The sequence below is a fragment of the Podarcis filfolensis genome, assembly GCF_964270895.1.
Source record: "Podarcis filfolensis genome assembly, chromosome: 7".
Lineage (NCBI taxonomy): Eukaryota > Metazoa > Chordata > Lepidosauria > Squamata > Lacertidae > Podarcis > Podarcis filfolensis.
Window position 1 is genome coordinate 68,013,554 of NC_139603.1, and position 25,785 is coordinate 68,039,338.

Genomic DNA, 25,785 nt, shown 5'->3' on the forward strand with positions numbered 1-25,785 from the left:
GTCAGTATGGTGTTTGACAAAGCAAAGTCCTTCATATTCTTGTGGAGAATCTGGTAAAATGTGGGCTTGATGATGTTACTGTTGGTGTATTTGCAGCTGGACAACTGACTGAATCCTGCATCATCCTGGAAAAAAGTAACAAGTGGAGTGCTTCAGGGTTCTGTCCTGTGCCTATAGTTGTTTAATGTCTTTATAAATGTATTGGATGAAGGAATTGAGGGGATTCAAATGGCCGTAACAGATTGGAGAACTAGGCCAAAACTAACAAAATGAATTTCAATAGGGACAGATGTAAGGTTCTACACTTTGACAGGAGTAATCAGTTACAAAAATGTAAAATGAAGGGCACCTGGCTTGCCAGTGGTACATGTGTGAAGAATCTTCACATGAGTCAGCAGTGTGATGCAGCAGCAAAAAAAGCTAATGCAATTCTAGGTTTCATCAACAGAAGTATAGTGTCCAGATCAAGGGAAGTCATAGTACTGCTGTATTCTGCCTTAGTCATACCAACTCCTGGAGTAGGATATCGACAATCTGGAACATGTACAGAGGAGGGCAACCAAGATGATCAAGGGTCTGGAAACTAAGCCTTATGAGGACGCTTGAAGAAGCTGGGCATGTTTAGCCTGGAAAAGAGGAGACCGAGAGGAAGTAAGATAGCCATCTTCTAATATCTAAAGGGCTGTCACATGGGAGATGGAGCAAGCTTGTTTTCTCCTACTCCGGAAGGTAGGACCCGAACCAATGGATTCAAGGTACAAGGAAGGAGATTCTGACTAAACATCAGAAAGAAATTTCTGACAGTAAGAGCTGATTGACAGTGGAACTGAATCCCTCAGGAGGTGGTGGAGTCTCCTTTATTGGAGGTTTTTAAACAGAGGTTAGATGGCCATCTGTCATGGATTCTTTAGTTGAGAGTCCTGCATTGCAGGGGGTTGGACTAGATGACCCTTGGAGTCCCAACTCTATCATTCTGTGATTCTATACAGTGTTTAAACTTCGTCGTTGCCTACCTGGGTTACAGTAAACCTGCATACCGTACTAAATGCTCTTGATAACTGGATTCTAAATGCAAGTTTAGATGTGTAACATTCTGCTTAGTATTTTTTCTTTGAGGAATTTGTATGTGAACAGGTTCATACAAATAGCCCTAGTTTTAAGAAGTGGTACAGTTGCATGCTTTAAGATAGTAAAGTTATACACTGGTTGTGCATCACTCAAATTGTAGGCCTCTTTTTGCCAGACAGAAAGGAGACCTTGGAAGTGATACTACAAGTTCTGAATGTAGTGGTCTCATTGCAAGTGTTCCTGAGAGAAATGTGGGTAAAACTCTTAGTGTGATGCATTTCAATATTGAATTAATTTCTAAAAGAATGTCTGCTTCTTATTTTGAAGATAATGCCATATTAATGTATGCTTGGCATATGAAAATGATTATGGAAATAAGGGTGTGAGATCTGAGCTGCATTTTCAGTTGGAATGTAATACAGCTTCTGTTAAAGACCCATGTAATTCAACACCTCTGCTAATAGAAATATTAATGTTTCTTGTTAAGGGTAATGATCTCTTCCATCTTTATATGTCTCTCTTGTTGTTGCTGGGAGAGGTATTATCGTACATAGTCATAGATAAATTGCAATTTGATTTTGACACATTTCCTCCATTTATTGTAATTAGGATAAAATGGATTCAATTTTGCTTCCCTTTGAAATGTATCTTGTAGACCTTCCTTTGAATGGAGAACTGGTGGCTCTTTCTACAAAGTAAGATATTAAAAGCATTATATATCATAAGAATTTCACTTCCCCCAGTATACTGAAAAGCAAAAAAAGTACAGTGATTAGGTTTAACTGGGTGACCTTGAGCCAGTAGTAACTGTCTCTCAGCCTAACTTACATCACAGGGTGGTTGTGAAGATAAAATGTATACCACCTTGAGCTCTTTGGAGGAAAAGTTGATATATAAATGTAAGAAAGAAAGAAAAACTGAGATTGTTACTACTTTTTCAACTCACTAAATGAACCAGGGTGGCATGTATGTACCTTTGCACTAGAAAAGCATCATGAAAGTTTACATTGTTTGACAGCTACAGCTTTGGGAATGGAAAAATAGAAGACATCCGCCCATATATTTATCTATAAATATATCTTAGACCTGTGTCTCAAGTGACAGGATCCCAGTGCTAAAAGAGGAAGGGAGTCTACCAAGTCTCAATCCTGAATCTTCAGCTTTTCGCCTTGTACCTACCTATGTAGCGAAATACTGGTGTCACCCTGCCCCCCCCACGTGTGATTGACTTGCATGTGACTGCATGTGCACATGGTGCCGGGAGATAAATAAATAGATTCAAAACAGGAAATGGAGAGGAAGAGAGTTCTCGTGGCTTGTGAGGAGACCCTTCCCGGAGCCCAAAGAGGACTGGAGGCACAGTGGGACTTTGTTTAAGCTGCTCAGCTTCCTGCCTGGCAGCTGACACACAGGGTAGCGCAGAAGCTGATACTGCTTTTCAATGCATCCTCCAGCCTCTAGCCAGCCCCAGAGCTTCAACTCTAGTTGAAGAGGGAGTGTGGGACCAGGATAAAACTGGTGTCTATTGGCTTTTGAGAGAGTGCTCCCCACTTACATGATTTTTGTTTATGGGGGTGTGACTTCATAAGTGCGGGGGGACACCTGTAATGTGCTCTTGTTTATGAGTCAGAGCAAGGGTCAGGATGTCCGAGACCCTTTCACATTCAAGCTCAAGGAGTATCAGAGCAATACAAGAGCACCAGCTTCTGCATAAAATTTCCCAACATAGTGCCCTCCAGATGATTTTAACTATAGTTCCCAGCAGACCCAACCGGGTTGGGAAGGCTGGTTTAGGAAATGGAGGTAATAAGTGTCAGCCTCTAGTGTAGCTGAGGGCAGGAAGGGGGCAAAGGTGTAGTGGGAGTAAGTGTCTGTAGCTAACACAACCAGTTCTTCTCATTGCCCAGATTAGGAAGCATCCTAGAAATTTTTACAGGAGGTTGGGGAATATTTCCTGAGCTGCTCTTGTCTGTTGATGTGTGAAAGCGTCCTTGTCAGCACAAATGAGATTGGGTGGTGGTACACAGGCTAAATTCCCACCTGAATGATTTATGTCACCAGTTCAAGACCTGCTACGTGCTTGAGTCCAGAAAATAGGTTGGGTTTAGGTGACAGTAATCAGAGGTGAAACATAATTACATCACCTCACTCTGTAGTTCTCTGTGTGTGATTTACCCTTAAATTAAGTTCAGACCTGAGAGCTTGAGATGAGGCCTATAATAAGGTAGTTACTTTAATTAAATTCACTGTGTTCACTTTTGTCTCTTGGATGAATTCTGCTGATATAATACTGGTGTGGAAACAAATACTCAACACATAATTTTGCATACCAACAGGCAAGAGCAGCACTATTTCCTGAACACCTGTAAAATTTTCTGTGATGTTGCTTGCTGATCTGGGCAGTGAGGAAATCTGATCCTTTGTGATATATTATAGGAAGCCAGAAATGGAATGAATGAATGAATAAATAAATAAATAAAAATGTTCTAGAGAAAATGAGGTTTAAACCATGTTTTAGGTTTCACCAAGTTTGAAAATCATAGTTATGACTAAAGTTATTTAAATCCTACCTAAATTTAGAACTAAAGGTGTTTCAAAGAGCTCATCTCTTAGTTTTTAAGTATTTCAGTATATGCATGAGAAATTCTATGGGTGAGAGCCCCCTAACTAGCCCCATTAGTGGAAGCCCTAGTCCAGGCATAGGCAAACTCTGCTCTCCAGCTGTTTTGGGACTACAACTCCCATCATCCCTAGCTTAACCGGGCCAGTGGTCAGGGATGATGGGAGTTGTAGTCCCAAAACATCTGGCGGGCTGAGTTTGCCTATGCCTGCCCTAGTCAATAACTTTTCCCTATATAACAGGACTTTCTGCTGTCTGCTCCGCCTACAAAGCCCCCTGCACCCCCAAAAATCGACTCTGGGGGTCTGTACTGTATGCAGGGGGAGGAGAGGGAGGATGTTCTGTCTGGCAAGCTGAAATGCTTGTGCAGATGGGATGGTTGTACGAGCATAGCATTGAATTCCATCCTGTGTGACTCGTATTGGTAGATAATGTATTAACATGGACATTTCATATATATTTTTAGTGACAACAGACAATTGGAGATTTTCAGCAAAGTGATAAGTGCAAATTGAGTCATAGTGTCTGCTGAAAGAATATACTGTACTTGGATGTGAGACTGCATACCAGTTTCTGCTGTATCCAGCAGAATCTGTATCCAGATTTTCCAAAAAAAAAAGAAAAGAAAAGATAACCATTTTATATCTCATTGATCTTCCCTCCACATCCATGAACCTATTCAAGACAGATCCATGAATATATAAACTAAGTCTGTAGAAACTAAAAAAACCCTCAACCCATTTGTATTGTTCTTTCGCATTAAAATAATGCAAACTCAAAACAGTGGTAGTCCACTGATTTAATTATGAAGAGATGCAAGAGATAGTATTTACTGGAGGCGAAGGAGTTCTTGAAGATTAGGCAGTTGTGTAGGTTCCAAACAAGTAACAGAGCACACATTTTGCTAACTTAAGACATGGCTTAATTTCATTAACTGTGGTCTAATATGTTGTGCATCCCACTCTTGGTAAACCACAGTGGCATTTACTGGCTATTGCTTCAAAGCACTACTGTTTTTCATCCATTTTCATTGACGAAATGTGTCATAGCAACATTAACTAAAGTCTGGAAAATAGTTCTCAAGGCTTTTGCTTTAATGAAAAATCTAACATGTACTGCACTTGCTGATATAATCAAGTCAATGGAATTTCCAAAATCTTGACTTAATGTCTTCTGAGTATGAAGCAATAATGTTTTTATGAAGTAGCTTTTAAAAAGCATTTGTTGAAGCAGAGAGCAGATGGATTAGAAGGGTCTGTTTGTAACAGCAATCAGCAATGATCATGGTATACTATTACAATCACCCTATAAAATAGCCCGTATTTAAAAAAAAAGTGGAAAAGGAAAAGAGAGGTTGTGGGAGAAGGGGAAACATCCATATATGTGAAGCCTGTGAGGGATCTGGAGCTCCTTATATTTTGAGATTGTTTCTCCAGCTGTCTTGATGAACATTAGTTTTCAGTCTGCAAACTTCTATGACTTTAGCTTTCATTTTAACTTTGTTTATAGTAATTATGGTTATGGTGACTAGAGAGATATTTAATTATAATGTTTCCCAGACCCCTGTTCTCAAAGAAAAAATGCAAAAACTAAGTTGTGTTTTAAAATGCTCCCATTTTTTTTGCCTGCACGGTCATGACAGGGTAAAATATGCCTGCCCGTTTCTGACTCTATAGCTACTGCCAGTTTCTAGAATCATTGGGCCCTTTCTGAATTGTCTGGTCTGTTTAGCTCAAGTTTGCATACTGCCTTTCCTCTGTTATTTCTTCTGTTGTGTCTAATAAGATAATCAAGCAATCCTATGCTCTATTTAAGCTGTGGGGGCACCTATTCCAGTGCTGTGTGTGTGTGTGTGTGTGTGTGTGTGAGAGAGAGAGAGAGAGAGAGAGAGCGCGTGCGTGTGTGTGTGTGTGCGTGTGAGAGAGAGAGAGAGAGAGATGCCACAGCAGAAAACTATGTTAAGGAACATTATCAGCCACACTTGGTATTGGCACAAACCACTGTCCCACACCAGTTATGGGGTTCATGAGTGACAGTACCCCATGTCATTCTATCAAGGAAGGAACTAGTCAACTCACAGAGATAGAGACACACTCTCCAACACCTCTCTATTTCACCTCACACACAACCCAGCTTGCATGACTAGGTCCCTGGCACAAGGAAGAGTGACCCATTCTGTCAGAGTTCCTGGCAAGCCCTGAACGCAGTGGCTCAAATGCACATGTGCATTTGACACGTGTACACTCCTCAGAAATATCTTTTTGACAGAGGCAGATTTAGGGCAGCACAACCTGTTTCCCTTCACAGCACTCAGAGCCAAGAGGGGTGCCTTCGTGCCTTCTTCCCAAAGCCTAGTAAGTGCTTGCTTCAGGAAGGAGGTGTGAAGGCTCTGACAGGGCCCTAGAGTCCTTCCCAATGGGGAAACTGTGGCCGCCAAGAGGTTGTTGCTCCCACATAATCCAGCTAGTCCCTTTGGCTCACCCCTCACCTAGCAAACCATGTGACCATTCCCTTCCCTACTATTTTGTCTGACAGGCCGCTGTATTATCAGTGCAATTGTGCTGTCCTTGGAATGTGGTTGGCTTCTGAAAGGATATAGGATTTGACATGTCTGCTTCTTCCCTGTTCCATCCATATATGTACCCCATTTTGGGGTTCAGACAGGTAGAGCAAACACTCCATGTATCGCTGTGGTTGTGTTGGCATAATTTATTTCTGCTGGCACAATGGGGCTTCCGCTATATCCTTTTGTATCTGACTCTCTTATTTCTGTTTAGGCAAATGGATCTTTTCTGTCATGCCAGTACTAATTTAAATGGCCTCTTTCTAATTTATTCAGACAGTAATGAATGCCTATTAGGTTGCAATTTTAGGGGTAATTTCCAGTGTTCTTTCTTAGATTGCCACATTCATTTTATTGAAATGTTTTTAGTTTCTGTCTACTAAATAATATCAGGTCCCCCCCTCCCAAAATTTGAATTTTCATGAACACATTTTGTACAGATGAAATGTGATCTCTGAAGAGCAATTGTATTAAAGTGTGTATTAAAAGCGCCAATGCAGACATAATCCTAAATTACTGGGGTGGGTGGAGAATCTCAAGTTACTTTATTGGGCCTTCTTTTAATTAGCATTTATTTGTATGTGATGAAATCACTGATGCAGTTAGAAAATGCACAGCAAAAAGTTTCACTGTTTCAAAAACTCACACAGGGAAAAAACTGAAAATGCAAATAGTAAGAAAGCAGTATAGTTTGGGAGAGTGATTGTAGCTGTGAATGTTGAGTTTTGCATCTTTTAAAATTAATAATTAAGCAGACTGAATGTAAGAGAAAGCAAATATAGGCTCCGAAATGTTACAAATAACAGCACCAAATAAAATTAGTATTTCATTGTGTAATGCATTTAGCCTTATAGAGGAACAGTAAAACTAAGTGGGAGGTAAAGCTCTTGTAAATAACTTAACATTTGTAGTTGTGATCACCATACACCCCTCTAACTTAGCCCAGGATCGCTTGTGCTGGGCACATTCCTAAAAATGTTTCCTACTCAGTAGAAATAATGATTTGATTGAAATACCAGAAAGCAGGATCCAACTATAGTGACTCACTAGCAGACTTGCTTGCTAACTTTTATTTCCAAGAAAGGCCACTAACCCCATTGCTTCAATAATCCTCTGTGTATGTTCTGGCAGGAAGGTGAGCCCCACAGCTGTTTAGCCCTCCATAGGGCAGTCCTGCTCTGAACAAGCTGCTACTTACACATTCTGGCTGGGCATTTGTCTTGCCTTTTCACACATCACGCCCTTAAAGGATCTAATGACTTAGATTGGGGAAGGTTGGCTTTCATATTCTTAATAGATTTGTTCAGAGTGGTGGAAAACAACACAAGGTTATGTAGATGCAAGGAAACATCTTTCACCCAGATGACCTCACCCTTTACAGAAATGTGGTGGTCTAATGATAAATGGATAGACAGATAGATACATACATAGTGGTGTTTACTTCTTGGTAAGTGTGTTTTGGATTGCTGCGAAATGGGAGTTAGTTCTACTGAGCACAGTGAAGATTACAGTATTGCTGAATACCGAATTTAGCTCTTTATTATTGTATTGCTACATTTCTTCTATTCTGGATACACTGGGTTCAGGTTCCATCTTTAGAAGGACATTTGAAGAAGTAACACCCCCCTCCCCTGTGTAGCTTAATTTATATGATAGAATAAAGCAAAGATTCAGAGAACTTGCTCAGCAACATCCTTTTATGTTGTCTCCTTAGAAAACATTTAAGTAAAATAATTTCCCTTAAAAAACCCATTTCCCTTAAAAAAATTCAAATTATATTTTCAAAGTAAAGTATGTTAAAAGCCTAACTCCAGGGAGAGTTTTCACAGTACAACTTAATATATTATTAACTAAGCCTTTAAGTCTCCACATAAGGATCACAATATTTATAACATGCTTGCAATTGAGCTTCATCACACACAGAGATTCACATTGCCAGGCATGATCAGTGCTGTCTTGGGATCTCATCTCTATGCATCTTGTTATGGCGTCCTATGAAACCATCATTGTCATGCAGATATTTTCTTGACAGGCGCCTCATGACAGTTTTAATGTGTGAAGCAACCCAGTGTCTCCCTATGTCATCTCTCTGGAGATGGTATAGCCTATTATGGTAATTTGTTAGAGATCAAGGACATCAGATTCTAAAGCTGTTCTGACTTCACTGTCCTTCTCTTCATATGGTAAGCAAGCTATATTCCACCAGTGAAGGAGAAACCTGTTGACTCAGCTGCCTACCCTTAAAACGTATCCTTAATTTTTGGCCTTGGACACTGGAAATTTTTGGGTGATTTTGTAATTGCCAGATTCAAGCCAAAATCAAAGCTGTCAAAAATTTGCATAAACACATGATACTAATATGACATTTTACAAGAGAAATCTTTTCTCTATAATTTTATGTCAGGCTCAGAACTCCAAAATATTTGTGCTCACCAAAAATATGTGCAAACCTCTTAAGTCGGTTGATCTTAAAAATCCGTAGAGCAGAAAACGCTGTATAATTATGGCAAAATAAAATATATAACCAACAGGAAGTTTCACAATATACTAATTTGAGTTGATTCCAATGATCCTGCTAAAGCCAATGCAAACAATTGTAACATCTGTCAAAAAACACCTCTAGCGTAAAACCCTTTCAACATTTTACACATAATAAACTGTTTTATATATAAACTACCTTATTGTTTATATTGCAAACTAAAAAATAGCCACTCTTTTTCCAGCATTCAAACAAAAACTTTAATAAGTAGACATTGCATAAAAATGACACAATCCAGCAGTTATTTCGTAAGGCCGGCATAATCATAAATTTGCCATCCATGCTTTTCCAAAAATACTAACCCATATTGTTCTCTCTGGACCTGTTGCAGAGATGATTAATCCAGCTGCTGAGGTCTCCCTTTATGCGTTTGATGGAACACTTGGCTTGCTAGGCTACAGCTGTGTGTTTATGTGCAGTGCACACCTGCAGGGGCCTGACAAATAGCTGTAGTATGCACAGTATACAAAATTACCCTGGCAGTGCTGCAAATAAGGAAGTTTCTGTTTTGAAGTCCATATGTGTGAGAGCTTGAGATGCCAGCTGGGGTATTTTTGTTGCGTTGCACAGATGTAAAACTGCCAACTGATTTTATACCAAATAAAGGCTAATCTTTTTATACATACTTGGTGTCAGAGTTATGAAGTGGTACGTAAGAATGTTCTCACGACTTAAGCGTCTTTTAAAATAAAAGCTGATGTTTAAAAAGGCTCTAACTTAGAATGTGAGTAGAAAAATAGAAACAAAAATATACTGCATTTGTTTAGATAAATGCTACATTAAAGTTCCCTAAAGGGGTTATTATCAATGATGTATAGTTATTAGGTGCAAATCATGATAAGGATTTGATTTATTGCATGCATATCCACTATATTACAGAACCTTTTTTCCTGTAGGTCACTTCATCTCTGTGTTGAATCCATTTTATGGGCTCTGAAATGTGAAAGCCAAATGTATATTGCTACTTAACTTGAAAGCTTTGCCTTCCTGTTTTCAGGAGTATAATTTGTAACAGACTGAAATGTATAAAACCAGACACTGTGTACATGTTTAGCATTTATTTTAGTAAATCAAACTTATTAAATATATTTTATTTTTCACAGAATAGAACTTGGCGCATTTCTTTTGAATGTGTGCTTAAAACAAATAAGTGTAAAGGTAGTAAATATTAGTCAAGCTTCTGTAGATGTTAACAGCCAAATCCTTGTTAGATATATGATTAGGGCATATAGCAATAAAGAAGATAAAATATATCAAGTGGCTTGTTAAATGGGGGCGGGGGGACTTGCCTCTTGTAAATGGTTCTGTGCTGAATCTTGAGAGCATGTGCTCTAAGGTTCTGACTTCAGTGGAAGAGTTAAAAGTTTGAGGTCATATGAATTCCAGTGGAAGGCAAGGTACATATGCAACCCAAAAGGTTCTATTGAGCAACAGAAGAAGAGTGCACCATTTTTCTATGCAGAAACAGAAACTAGGGAGTAAGGATCAGAGCAAAGTTTGAAAAAAGGGGAAGCAAGTCTGGAAAGCAAGAAAACTAAGTCTAATGTGGCTTTGATGAGTTGTTCAGATAGAGAGGGTAGTATTCAGCTAACGCAGGATTCTCATTTCCTGTTGGCTGGTGGTGTGCGAAGAGGGAGAAAGGCAGCTTGGATAGGAATTTACCCCTTATTACAACCACCTCTGTGATCTACAACCTGTCCCCCAACTGTTTCCCCCACCTACCGCTACGGGACACGCATAAGTGGGGATTTCCCTATTTGGCCCTGCCCCCTTTCAGTGCCATTTTGGGCTAGTGTGTGAGTGCATGTGTCAATGGGAACTCAAGCAATGCCACTGCTCTGCAGGGCCAACCTAAGGCACTCCACATGGGCCCCCCCACTCCTGAATCTAGTGTGTGCATGGTGGGCGGGGGGTGGAGAGGGCAAAGCAAGATTAAGATCAGAAGCAGAAATATTTCATTATTATGGGGAAGGAAAGTAGAAACACAGCACAGGACACACATGCAGACATGGTCCTTTCCTGCAACATTCTCCTTGTCCCCATAAAGCTGGATGACTGTTAAGGAAGAGGAAGGTTGCCTGCGGGGAGAGGTAGTGAAGAAGAGGGTAGACGGATGTTGGGGGTAGAAGGAGAGAAAAACACAGAAGACACTGCTCACTTTCAGAACAAAACAAAAAAATTTTTTCCTTCCAGTAGCACCTTAAAGACCAACTAAGTTAGTTCTTGGTATGAGCTTTCGTGTGCATGCACACTTCTTCAGATACACAGTACACTTCTTCAGATACACAGTGTATCTGAAGAAGTGTGCATGCACACGAAAGCTCATACCAAGAACTAACTTAGTTGGTCTTTAAGGTGCTACTGGAAGGAAAATTTTTTTTTGTTTTGTTTTGACTATGGCAGACCAACACGGCTACCTATCTGTAACTCACTTTCAGAGTTATTTTTAAATCCCTACTTATAGCGCACACATACATCCAGGTACACACACCATCAAGCTGATTTGCTATTTTTTTGCATTTCTCAAGCCCTCTGTGTAAAACTAAGGAACTGTTAGTTACTGAAGCAGGGGAGGGTTTTTGTTTGTGTGTGGGGAAGAAGATTTTAAGAAAATGCAAAAGTGTTTCCCCACTTTTTTGCCACTGTTTTATTTCGGGAAGATGATGGGCTGCAAGTTTAAGCTGCTGGCTCCCCTGAATGTTTCTCGGAGAGAAAAGAGAGAAAGAGAGATAGATAATCCAGAAAGATGTGGTCTGCAAGTTAATGAAAGGACAGTCCCACTCCCCTGGGGCTCCCCTGAACAGTCATCAAGTCACCCCAAGGTGCCATGGCACTCTGCTTGAAAACCAGTGTCTTAGTTATTTTGATAGTTACTTGAACAAAAGCCACCTTTTAGCATATTTTGTTTTCTCATTATCGGCAGATTTAGAAAACAAATATTTGTATTTGATACACAGCATGAGGCTCACTTAAAGTCAGGAGACTGAGGGTAGATGGTGAGTTTAAAAATTGTGAAATGAAATTCTGTTGGACTGTGATGCTGGACTCAATTAGGCATTATTTCCTTTATTGAGAATATTTTATTAATCCATTTAACATAGGTTATTTAGAATATTGGACCTCCTGTGAGAGGCAATACTACAAAGATGGCCATTTTACTCAGTGACAACTTCAACACTTCTAAGAAGGTTTTCACTTCAAACAGCTTTCCGCCACTGCAGGTTGCATGTATACAGTTGAGAGTTTCTAGTTCTTGGCTCATGCACAGATGTCTTTCAATAATGCTGGCCTGTAATTTCGTCAAATTGCTTGGTTTATCAGCAGCACATGTCATCAATCCTAGAGTGCTTGCTCAAGTCAAGCCTCAGAATTCTTAGCTTACAGATGCAGCTGCAAACAGGTGAACTGGCAGAAAGTAATTTGTGCAGCTTGGTGGCTGTCAGACAAAAGACAGACAATCTGTGTTTTAAACAGATTGCAGGCCTTGCATGAGCCAGACAAAAGGGATTTCTACAACTGCAAATAATTCCAAGGTTGACATATTTTCCTTTCTGCCATTAGGTGATTTGTTAAAATTGGAAACAATGAATGTAATAAATCTACACAGAAACCAGAGATAAGATGAAAGAAAAAAGGAGATCACTAAATAAGTTTACATTGCTTTGTTGAAAAGGATACAACTGACATTCATATAGCTTATTCTCTTGCCAAGTTACGGAGTTAGTCTTTGTAACTCACAGGGCTCCTTATAGGCACATGCAGATGTTACACAAAGGCAAAACTTCAAATAACAAGAATTATTTGTGCATTATATTTATGAGACACCTCATAAAATAAATTCTCTCGGCATCATACAAATAAAAAACCACACACCTTACAACAAAGGTGGTTATCTTATACCCATTTACCTTGTAGCAAACCTATTGAACTCATTAGGTCTTACTTTAAAGTAGACACATATGGGATTACACAGTAAATGAGTTTAAAAAAAACTAATAACAGGTGATAAAAAATTAAAGAGCTTTTGTAAGGCAACTAGTGAGCTTCTCTATTTTCCAAGCTGCAAAAAGAAAAAAGAAAGAAAAAAGGGGGGGATTTACTTCCGAACTTTATTTAGATATTATTTCTTCTGATAGCTAATTGTGTCAAATGAACATTTTATACCCATGGGTATGATACAGTGTGCTGTGTGATCTGTGCCCAAAGGCTTGCATTGCATACGTTTGCAGAGAAGGTGAGATCATCATCTAATAAAGTATGGTTTCAATTTGTCTTAGTGAATCAAATGGATACCGTATTTAAGGGGGGGAGGGAATGCACTCCTACAGGTTGCTGTCTGCAGTCCAAATCACTGATCAGAGAGTCTTTATACACATTGGTAATGTGCTGTGCAACATAAGCTGAAATATATTCCACAAGGGAGGAAAACGGAATAGTTTACATACACTGTTCCTAAGTGTAATGAATATAAAACTCCATTACTCACTTTAAGCAGGTGCTTTTTATATGAGGCTTAAAAAAAAAAAACTTCTGGTGAAATTATTGGCTTCTACAGGCACTTAACTTCCAGTGGTCTGACCAGATAAAGAGGCTAAAAATACTATCAAAAACATTTGTTTAATGCTTTATGGGATGAAAGGTTAATATCCTTTTGATAGAAGGAACTGTCATTTTGGACAGTAAAGTCAAAAATCCAAAAAGACTACTGTTGTGTAGTTCTGCGGATCAGCAGGTGTATAGATCTCTGATAGGATGGGGTAAACGGAAACATTTTAAGCTTTTTTTAGATTAAATTCTAGTTGTGATTTCAGATACTCCTTTATATTAACATCCATTCCAATGACTGAGGAACAGGGATAATCTGTATGTGTTTTACTTGTTTTCATAAGTGTATATTGTATTGTTGTGTTGTGTGCTGTGGGATCTTATGGTGAAGGGCAGAGAAGAAGTCTTAACCAAATTAGAGCTGCTGAAGTAATAGAGCAGCTATGACCCTGTTAAATGGCATATTGGACCATTTGCTCATTCCTCTTTTCCTTACCTTCCACAGAAGATCATGTGTTTCTGTGTGGGTTGCAGGGGAGGAGTCTTTCCCCCTTTGGGTGGGTATGTATTTAATGCCTTTACGTCTGCATACCTTGGGGTTCCCTCTTGTTTATGGATGGAACAATTTTGACTGCAGTGTTGTAGGTACAGCCAACCTGAATTCAGTATTAGAGGGAGTTTGTTCCTGTTTCCTATTAACTGTATTAACAAAAACACAGCACAGGACTGTGCAGATGAAAGGGCCAGTACTAGGTAGATAAGGACTCCTTTGGGTCTCAGTGCTCCGGTTTGGCTTCTGTGTGACTGCCTATGTAGGTTGCAATCAAAGGTGTAGCCAAGGCATAAAACTCTATCCTTTCCTTATACTCTGAGATATCAAGGACGTATTTAGTCTTTGTTCCATTATTTTCCCCATTTATTTTCTCCTGTATGAGCAATTAGATGGGCATTTGCCCTCATTGGAGGAAAGCAAAGCACTGGACATAGCACTGTAGTGGGGGCAAACCTTTTCCACCCCCCTTTCTATTGTGTGGTTCACAGACACATCACCACTCCTAAATGAACATCTTACTAGAGCCAGTGTGGTGTAGTGGGTAGAGTGTTGTGCTAGGACCTCAGAGACAAGGGTTCAAATCCCCTCCCAGCCATGCAGCTCATTGTGTGACTTTGAAAAAGAATAAGACAGATTCAGGGAGAACCCCTGTGGCTATTAGTTGTGATAAGTAGAAACAAAAACTCACAGGCAAGTGAGATGAGCTGTTCTCATCATGACTCATTTCTGAGCTTACTTGATGCATTCGTTGAGGACAGTACGCTACGTCATACTTTTTGATTGACCGAATGTTATTATGATAGAATCCTTTAAAGTATTAGAGATGACAGAGTCAAAGCAAACCTACCTACCAGCAGGGCGTTTTAATATAGGATTCTGAAAGCTAATTTTGTGTCCTTGCTCTCATCCCTGGGTTTGTATTTCTTTTCTTTGATCCAACTCTTTCTAATTCCTGATAGTGTTCAATTCTCCAAGAAGTCCATAAATAATTATAGAAATTTATAACTGCTGTAACAGGGTGTGGTGTGTTGTTAGGTATTGCTATTAAATCAGTATTTTTAATGTTATTTTTGATTGCAAATTCAGCAATCCACTCTCCACTATAATTATTCATTTTTATAGACCTTATTTGATCTATTTTCTCTTATATTTTCAGTATCAACATTTTGTTCTCCATTGAATTCATAGGGTGGAACTATGACAGACGTTATGTTGGTGCAAGCATTTCAGATTGTTAGATGGACTGACACCCACTCCCTCTCCTGCTCCTGTGCACTATTCTAGGGGATCTGACATCCTCCAGAATCAATTTTGGGGGTTGTAGGAGGAGAGTGAGGAGAAGGAGAGGGGGAAAGCTGTGTTGCTCAAGCTGAAGTTTTTGCATTGATAGGGCTCATTAGATTAATCCCACCCATAATTATTACTATCTTATGGTTTTGTTATGCTAATTCCACTAGGGACTAAAATGCATGCCCAGACATCTAAGGGAATCCAGACTTCTATTCAGCAAAGCACTATTATATTATACATACATGTAAGCCAGTTGTGGGATTTTGTCACCATCTAGGTCAACCTTTCTCAATCTTAGCTCCCTAGTTGTTGTTGGACTACAACTTCCATCATTCATAGCTAGTATGGCTGGTGGTGAGTGATCATGTGAGTTGTACTTAGGTCCTAGATCAGGCACCCCCAAACTTGGCCCTCCAGATGTTTTGGCACTACAATTCCCATCATCTCTGACCACTGGTCCTGTTAGTTAGGGATGATGGGAGTTGTAGTCCCAAAACATCTGGAGGGCTGAGTTTGGGGGTGCCTGTCCTAAATGCTGGGATGGCCAAGATCTGGAGCACAGAGCTGAAGATAGGAAGATGAGGTGCACTTTGTTCTCAGTGTCATATCAAGTCTTATGGGACAAAGTAAGCAACCTCCAATCACTAAGCATATATGTACATGGGAGAGTATTCACAAAAGGCAAGGGCAGATTCCTCTTCCATCCTTGAGAACACCAGAAGAGTCGCCACTTTTGATGTTCCTCATACAAATAAATGGTTGCTATTCATTCCAAGTAAAGCCTTGAGGATTCTGGAGCAGTGGAAGCAGCATATGGACATGCTTGACATTAGATGGCCCATCCTCTATTGAGAAAAGGGACTTGACTCAGTGATAGAACACACATGTTCAGCTTGCAGAAGTTCCCAAATGAAGTCCACAGCATCTCCAGAATGGCTTGGAGAAACCCCAGTCTGAAACCCTGGAAGGCTGTTGTCAATCAGTCTAGATAATACTGAGCGAAATGAACCGGTGGTCTCACTCGGTATAAGGTAGCTTCCTGTGTGCTTTTTATCCAATCCTCGGGAGGCTTTAGAATGTTTTTTGTGTGCAGAGCTTTACACACACACGGGCATTTTACTTCTATTTGGTGTTGAAATTAAGTTTTATTCTGGTTACGGCATTTGTATCTTGCTGTTCCACAGAGGAGCTCAAAGAATGTCAAATAGTTCTCTCACCTCTCCCAGTATATCCTACCCTATGAGGTAGGCAAGGCTGATGGATAGTGACTGACCTAAGATCACTCACGGTCAAGTAGAAATTTGAAACCGGGTCTCTCCTCATGGGCTCTAAATACAGTCATACTTCGGAACTTGAACGCCCTGGTACACATATTTTTCGGCTCCCAAACGATCAAAACCCGGAAGTGATCTGGTTTTCGAACGTTTTTCAGAAGCTGAACGTCCAACATGGCTTCCACTTGACTGCAGGAAGCTCCTGCAGCCATTTGGAAGCCACGCCTTGGTTTCTGAATGTTTCGGAAGTCAAATGGACTTCCGGAACGGATTCCATTCCAGTTTCGAGGTACAACTGTTTTAGTTTCCATGATGATGTCCCCTCCCTCCACCTTCTGAAAGCACTGAGTTGCAAACAAAAACTGATCACCTAATTTTATTTTGTCTCTGCTACTGAAATGGGTTTTGATTCATAAAAATGGTATCTGTACAGTAGTGCAGCCTTATAACTGCTCCCTTGGGCCTTGTAACAGTGTTTGATTACATTGTCTCATGCTATTTTTCCACAGCAGGGATGGCTCTCTTGAAAAAGCACTGTTCTCATCTTTCGGTATGTGGCCCCATAGCTTTTAAATACCAGCTGGCCACAAGAGTTTATAGTGGAAAGAGGCCCACTCATTTATTATATAGCAATCGGTGCAAACTCACCAGTTTTGGTGTGCATGAATCTGCTACAACACCAATTAAGCAATTGGAAAGATATGGCCTGGCGAACCATGTGAAATGAAAACCAACATTTGGTATTAGTGGTGTTGACCAAGTAGTAAGTTGGTGTGTGTTAATGCAAAAAGTGCTGTACACTGTGCAAATACTCTAGCCTACTTTAGCTAATGTGAGGGGTGTAGGCTTCTCTAACGGGTTTCATCTATGCTCTGCAGTATGCAGCTGGAGAGTTCGTATCTAAATTTTAAAAGGCGTACTTTCCGGTTAGGGAATCTGTTCCTGTCCAGCATGCAGCTTAACACAGCAATTATTTTATGTGGTTAATGGATGATAAGGTGCATCATTTGAATATAACAGTCAGCCATGACGACTTCAAAGGGTCAAGCAGATTTCATTCATTTGGATTTTTGAACGTTATTCAACAACCTTCTTTTGTTTTGTTTTCCTGGTACATAACACGGAATATGATCTGCACCCCTTATTTCAGACAATGCACAAGTTGTGGATCATATTCAGTGGGTGGATGAGCTGAAGGCTACCTGTGCAATCAGTCTCTCTCTCCTACCACTGCAACCTCCTGTACCCCCAAAAAGCGAGTCCAGAGGGTCTGGGGACCCCCTGTTCCATGTCATAAGGGGCTGCAGAAAGAAGGGGGCATTGCTCAAGATTGGGCATCAGAATCTTACAGAAGCAGAGCTCTGCTGTGTTTGGAATTCCCACTTTTGTACAAGGGAGATTTCCCCTCCTTCCCTGCAACTCACTTTTTCTCACAGGTGCCCAAGCTAACTTTTCCAGATACTGTGAGTTAATGCAGCTTTCCTGAATATTGCCGTTTATGAAATAATAGCAATGGATACAGCCAAATGTAATGTGGGTGGGTGTTCAGTTAGCTTTCCTGTGCAACTGCCAGAGTTGTGCACTCGTGACCTGTTACATCCCCCACCGTTGCAGTTCTAGGTCTCTCTTCAGAAACAGCTGCCAGTAAGTGCTGAGTTGTGCCAAACTGTGTGGTAGCCTCCTTGAGTGTACAAATGGAGACAGAAGAGACCACCAAACCGATTTCCACTTCTGACCTGAAGCAAAGTTTGAACTTTGGTTTCCGTAAAAAGATGACACGTGTAGTTACCTGCTGTGCAACTCAGCTGCATAAGTTTAATTTTTATTTTGCTACTGAACCAAATGGTTTTAAGTGAAATCTTAGATGGTTTTTTAAAAAAACTCGTTTTAACACTTTGAAATTACAGGATTAAAAAGAGGAGCTAGAGGAGCCTGGCTTGCCTTTATATGACAATGAAAGCAAAGTTTAATGCATATATGAATATGACCAGCTAATTAATTTAATGCAACGTTCTGTGTTTTTATGTATAATAAAGATCTGTATTCTTATGTAGAAGAGATATTTGTATAGATCTAAGCATATAATAATTGTATACTATCAATAATTATCTTTAGAATCCAAACAAAAATATTGTAAAGCAGATAATTAAAGTATAATTAAATTTAAATGTCTTGGTGAAAGAATATAAAAATATTTAAATTCAGCAGGCTAGTACATTTGCAGTTTTCTTTTATTAGGTGTGAAATCTAAGAATCCCCTGCCAACTCTTGAGGGCTCAATCCAGAATGTTGAATTGAAGTACTGCAGCACATCATTGGTCAAATGTGCCTCTGGGACCATGGGATCAATAAAAATTTGTGCCAAAGCCCCAGGTATGTGCAGCTGGACCATGTAAAAGTTTATAGCCTGTGTAGGAGAATTGGCCTTGCTTTTTACAAGGAGAGTTACTGAAACAAGAATTTATTCATTGTTCCTATGAATCAGATGTATTTTTAATTTTTTTGTTTTTAGAAGCAGGATAGGATGATGTAGCATGGCATCGTCAAAGGTAAAAAATAAGAAACTATGTTAAGGTGTTTTGGTCACTACAATTTTAAAGGCATTCAAAATCAACACAGGTCAAAATCAAGAGTCTCCTTGATAATACTCTGAATGTGAGTGTAGCAACTGAATTCTGCATCTTCATAATGATAAGTTTTGGGGGGAAGAAATGAAACATTGTTTCCTCGAATGTTATGTAATGCCAGATACACGAAGTGCACAACATTTAAACTGTTTTGCATATGAATGTAAGATCTTTGCTGAGTATTACCTGTATCTAAAATTGGAGAGATTCTGTACCTGTGCTTAAATATATTGAATGCTGGTTTTCCTGTGGCTTTTTGGACTAAAAATCACAAAATGTCAGGTAAGAGCTTCCAATTTATGCATCTGGAGAAAATGACAACTAGATAAATATAAGTGCCCTAACAGAATATGATTGTAGTCTTAGAATTAATGATCCATAAATAATAGAAAAAATAGGGGCAGGGAATCAATTGCTAAAGCCTATTTTGGATCCAGTTAAGAGAAAACAACATGGCTACTTGAAAGTGTACCACCTGCTATAATTTACTCCTTAGGTAGATTTGCTGCCGCTGGACAAAAAGGAAAGAAAAAGCCCTGCTTCTGATTTCTCCCTAAGGCCCCTATAAATGAGGCCAGTGCTATAATTGCAACCAGAAGGAGTGCAACACCACACAGCAGAAAGATGACAAAAAGGCCAAAGCCAATTTGTGCAAAAGGAGATAATTGAAGTATTAGCTTCAGTCTTTTATGGCAAATCAAGAAAACTGATTTATAGCATATTAACAAATGTTCAGGTAAATTCGCAACAATATATTTGATTTACGCACATTTCAACTATTAATCAAGTAAAATAATTCTTCCTTCAGACTAATAACTTATTATTCACCATTTGTGATCAAAACTAAGTTGCGCCCACTGCAAATAATACTACCTTACAAGTCACTGTATTATTAATATCATGCAGACAAAACCAGTATAAATTTTGTTGCTTATCTCACCATTTTGATTCAATACACATTAAATAAGGAGCCCTAATTTTGGCAGCTCATTTTCACCTGCTGGCTAGACATGCCAGCCTCCTATGGCTGTTCAATGGGCATAGTAATTCCATATTTTATAAAGAGGATACAACCAGTCTGGCCATCTATTCCCTAGGGATATCCATGCTAAATTATACATACAGCATCTCTTAAACAAGTGAGGTACATACAATTCTGTATTAGCAGCCCAAAAAGTGAGTGGTAAAATCTACAAATAATCACTGTTTCATACTGAAAACATATACCAAAGAGAGAACAATGTATTCAGATTTTATGTCTTTGACCGCAGAGTTTGACCATATTGATAAATCAGATTTATGTCAGAAAATTGAAAAACTGGTTTTAAAATGTTCAGCATTCCTATGTTCTTCCTCAGGACACTGGATATAGAGTAGTTTAGTCATGGAAAAAGCTGTTTTCTTCTAGTTAGTTTATGTTGCCATGGTTACACACCGTGTCAACCCTCACGGTTTGCCGCTTACCACCCAGTTACAATATTGAAATGGCAAAACTGCAAAATCAGCCTAAGTTGGAGAGAACAGTGTTTTCTATGACCTGTCACTGTGAAACAGCAGTACAATGTCCTCTGAGGAAGGCATTTCAAATGTGTTGGGAATTCAGAGACATTTTAAAGCTAATCTTTCAATAAATCTGGAGTCTTTGCACTGATCAGCCTTGCCCTTCTCTTGTTTTCCATATTGTTCAGGTATGTAGCTTATCAGGAGAGCAATGTATTGGACAGTCTCTCAGTCCTCCCAAAACATTTTTCTCCTGGCTTTGGGGCAGTTTTCCTAGTTTTTGACAAGTGAATGCGGCAGCCAGCAGCTGTCTTATCCAGTTTGTCCCATATGCAGAAGAAGCATTCATAATAATTATTTGGAGCAAGTGAATATTTTCTCTGTGATCTTTCAAGAGAATTTGCCTTCTACCTTACAAAGTCAACAAGGCTGAGGTATGTTCAACCTACCATAGCATAGTGGACAGTTGGCAGATTAGTCTTGAACTTGATTCACTTTTCTTTGTCCTTTAGTCTTCATAGACTAAAGTCTTCAGAAGTCTTCAGTAGCCTCCTCATGACACTTTTGCTCTCTTTCCAAAAACTGATTTTGAGGGGGCTTCTACTGTAAGTGAGTGTATGTATGACTGGAGCTCATGTGTTCAAGTAACACCGAGAAGTAAACATTTAAAGATGTTTATTTTATATGTTGAAGCTCTGAAATCTAATGAATTTAATGCTTCCATAGAACATAGCCCTGAAATACTTTGAATATACTTAAAATGTTTGCAGGTAAACTACTGATATCATCTTTTAACCTATGCAAATTATTTAATACATTCTGACCATTTTTTGGGAAAATATTATTTGCAGATTATTTCTGTCCTTAGTAATAGAAAAGGCAGTGTTATCTGGCTTCTTCAATACAATAAATGTCATTGTGATTATATAGTTCTCTGAGGTTCACTGAACATCTATTCACTAAACCACAATGTTGTTGTTATAATACACTTAGGAGATGGTGGAAAGGAGAAGCTGATCCCTTTAATTCAAGGCCCATCTGATACCAGAGATTTATACAGCAGCAAATGGCTTAATGAAAGCAGAAAGCCAGAGTCAATCCTTGCTCCAGATTTGTTTGCCTTCACAATTCAGATCCCTCAACATAAAGACTACAGCTACAGTTCTGGTGAGTGCAGAAATTATTCGTTATGTTATCTTCCTGTATCTAATATAGTATTCAGAAGGATGGTAAAGAGTGTTAAGGGAACCCATGGAAGCCAATGAAAACTACATGTTTCTCACATTGTTTGTGAAAAACGTTGAGAGGCACTGCAATCTCATTTGGAAAGCTGAAATTCAAGCCAGCTATTGGAATCTTCTTGTGTTCTGCTAAGGTATAGTATCTTAACACGGTCCAGGGTTGCTTTGCATATATATTGTCCTTGTGCTACTTTTATTTTTTAAAGGCATATGATTCATGCTTTACTGTAGGGGTTGCCAGCCCATTGCCTGGCAGGTTCCAATGTGCCTTCCAGTCCCTTTTATGAAGCCTGTGAAATGTTTGAATAGATCTCCTTTGAAACCCATAATGCACACGAGTTTCTGTTTCTGCACTGGTTGACCTCTCCTATGCTGACCCCTAAACCCGTGCACATTTCACTGGATGCCAGGATTGGGCACCTACTCTTCTTCTTTTCTGAACTGAGTAGGGATGCAAAAAGCTGCTCTCTGTCAGTGAGCACAGTAGTGGCTGACCTACAGGTAGGTGCCTTTTTTCCTTTTCTTTTTGTGGCCATTCCCATGCAATTTTGTGTTTCTCTCTCTCTTTCTGCTCTCTTAAATGTGGCAGAAACTCCTGCAACAGCTGTTTTGTGTCTGCTGCCTATGACACTTTCACAAAATTCCAGGTGGACTTACTGGCCCCAAAAGGTTGGCAGCTACTTCTTTAGTGCTATGTGGACAAGCCTGAGCCAAATGTTGAGCTCTCATGCTGCCCCTTCTTCTCTAATAGATTTCATAGCAAGTAAACTTCAAACCACAGGTCGTAACGATGACTTGTTAAACGAACCAGGATATCTGGTTCAGACATGACATTAAGAAAGTGATCTGTAAGAGTCAGAATAAACCAGAATAAATAAATAAACAAACCAGAACAGTCAGAATAAACCAGAATAAGTCCTCCTCCCAACTGGGGGGGGAGGTGAAAGAGGAATGGGGAGCAGGCAGCGCTAAACAATGGTTTAGCATAAAATGTGAACACAATCTAAGTGTTTTGCTACATTAAATGACTGAAATGTTATTAGGAGCTCTTTAGAATTCTGTGCAAACTAGGTATTTAGCTTTTAGTCTTGCTTTTAGCTGTACACATTTTGAATGTTGTGTGGCAATTCTGAGCCATTCCTTGCCGCTTTCCGTCATTTTGTTTATTTATTTAACAAAATTTATATACCGCTTGATTGTAATGAAACCTCTAAGCAGTTTACAAGAAATTGTACCCGTTTGCAGGATGTCATGGAGACCCCTTAATTGGGCAAGCATGAAAAATGAGGATGGAATCCAAGAATTTTAATTGGCTGAAAAAAGCCAGGCTTTGGTTTTAACTCTCATGCTCAGCATATTTTGTCAGTAATTCAATATATTCTTTAAACATTGAGAGCTGCCTCCAGTTTTTGAAAGAAGCCCCCCCCCCTTTAGATCAGACCAAGATGCATGATGAGAGGAAGTGCTCCCTTGTCATTTCATTTAACCATCTGAAGTGGTTTCAGGATAGTGATATGCAGCATACATACTCAGACATAATGCTGCATTTCATATTTGCAAATTAGCCTGATTTGTCCACCTGTTTTCAGAGGGCAAAAGCAATCAGGAAGGTTGTAACAAGTTTTGAATGTGAAGACTCAGAAACTGTTTTACTTGCAGAAAGCATAAGACAGTAAAAGTAATAAATGAGTTGGGAAAGCAGATTGAAATAAACCAAATCAAACCATAAGATACTAAAACACAAGTTTCTTATTTTTACGTACGTAGTTTGGAAAATTTGTTCACCACCCCAAGGTGGCTATTGTTCCTAGTTACTGGAGTCCATTGCATGGGAATCTCCCAATTGTGCATATATAATGTAATAAGAAATCACTTGATTTTGCATTAATATTAAACTATATGCCATATTTCCTTAGTAATGTTGAAGTTTGATCTTGTTTGCTTTTGTTAATCCTGTAGAAGCCATGCAAAAAACAACACTATAAATTTGTTTCAAGTATTTGCAATGCAACAGGTCATATTTTTCAAAGCGATAACTTGTTTTTCTTTCTTAATTTTTTTATGGGAAAATCTAGGCCTTTCTGCATCCTAATAATGTTTGGTGTGGTAGGATATTTCACATATTACCTTTTTTACTTCTCCCCCAAAGTATAAGGAACAAGTCCCATACTGCAATCTGCAGAAACATAAATTATAGCAGCAACAACAATGTTACTTGATACTTCCATACTTTGTAAAGGTTAATTTTGTTCAGTGGGGTTAATTGGAAAGGAAGGGATGGGCATAAAATCCAGGTTTGCTGCCTCACTTTTTTTTTTTTTTTTTTTTTGCATTCAGGAGAGGGCAAAATGAAGTTGCCCATATTTCTCATTCTTAATTCAGGTCCAAGATGCCATCAACTCTAAAAGGGTCTAGACTTCAAACAGTGTGGCTTAAAATATATATATATTACGTAAACACACATGATCAAAATATTTAATACATTAACTGATGGGCTTTTTAAATGTATAATAAATGCATTAAAACATTGTAGTAATTAAAGACAATTCACGTTTATGATTTGGGCATAAAAGCATAAAAATGATACCCATCTATCTTGTTACATTTCCTCTTCTCTCCCTGAGGACTTAACTATGTACTTTATCTGTAATTGTTGCCAGTTTTCTATCACGTTCCCACTGGATTTCTGGTGCAAAAAAAATCTTATCCTCCTGCTGACAGAGCTTGCTTGAATGATTTCATGCTCTTAGCATTTTTGTTCACGGGAATTAGGAGCAAAATGTAACTGCAGCTGAACATAGCATCTATTTTTGTAATTTTGAAGTTTATATGCCATTATTGGAACTAAATGAAGAGATACAGGTGTTCTCCAGCTCTAGTCTGTTGGGATTTCTTGATGGCCGAAGCTTGAAAAGAAAATGCATGTGTTTTCAGAGTCAAACAGCAGCTGTGAGACAAGGATTTATGCTTTTCTCAGAACTTTGGGATTTCAAAATGTTACATTTAATCACAGGCACAGAAAGAGAGCAAATGTTAAAGATGTTACATCTGAAAGTAGGGATTGATCTCTTTACCATACCAGTCAGTTGTGGGAATAGAGGAACAAAATAGTCTTTAATCTTAATATGAATAATTTCAAAAGTATTATGATAGCTGCCAGTACTCCGTGGTCAAGGTATTTTCACTGGGGCACGGAATAATTTAATCTTTCCCACAGAATTTGATATATTTTCATTACTTTATCTTTGCTTGGTGAGAGTCCTGTAAAGTTTGATGAAGCCAACAGTAATTATTTTAAAGTCTCATTGAATTTAAGTCCCTCTGAAATCAGTTGGACTTAAAAATGTCCTTTTGTAATTTTGAAGAGCAGATTTAAAATAGTTTAAATTCTTACCTAGGGTTCGCTTAGGTAAAAATAATATCAAGATGAGTATTTGATAGTTCATTGTCCATAATCTCCATGAGGAATGAGAGCCATCTACAATTTCTAAATTGCTTCTGTCTTTCTTAGGGAGATTTCCAGATGGCACTGTGTGGAAATATCTCATAATATTTTGTGTGAAACTAATAATAAAAAATGTACATAATATAACAGAATACACTGGCAATAACAGAAAGTTGACCACATAAATGCTAAATAAAATGGCTGTGGCACCATTTACCTTCCTTGGAGGTGGGGCAGAACAGATAGAGTTTAACCTGCGCTCTATTATTGATGGTGTTTCTTGATAGGCTTTTTTTTTGGAAAAGAAATTTCACAGCTTTGTCAACCAGTGTGCATGCACACACATGCAGCCCAGCTCCAAACCAATACAGAATGAGTCTGTCTAGAGCAGAGTTTAGGAAAAGAGCCCCATCTGATTATGTCAGTTGCCCAAGGGGAAGTAATCTCTAAGGTACTTGGTGTCCAGGCCATTTCACACTATATAGCACTAGCACCTGATGATAGTAATATATACCTACAC

At 39.0% G+C, this 25,785-nt stretch overlaps 1 protein-coding gene across 7 annotated transcripts in view; it reads left to right on the plus strand.

The window, feature by feature from the left end:
* VPS13B (vacuolar protein sorting 13 homolog B) overlaps positions 1-25,785 on the plus strand; it is a 358,520-nt gene that overhangs the window by 81,324 nt on the left and 251,411 nt on the right. For all 7 annotated transcript variants that reach the window (XR_014550190.1, XR_014550191.1, XM_083622696.1 and 4 more), the window contains exons 18-19: positions 18,691-18,825; positions 21,573-21,746. Coding sequence is in view for 5 of the 7 variants with exons in the window: in XM_083622696.1 (XP_083478822.1) it covers positions 18,691-18,825; positions 21,573-21,746 (309 nt within the window). In the remaining 2 variants the exon portion in view is untranslated. The remainder of the gene's footprint in view (positions 1-18,690; positions 18,826-21,572; positions 21,747-25,785) is intronic.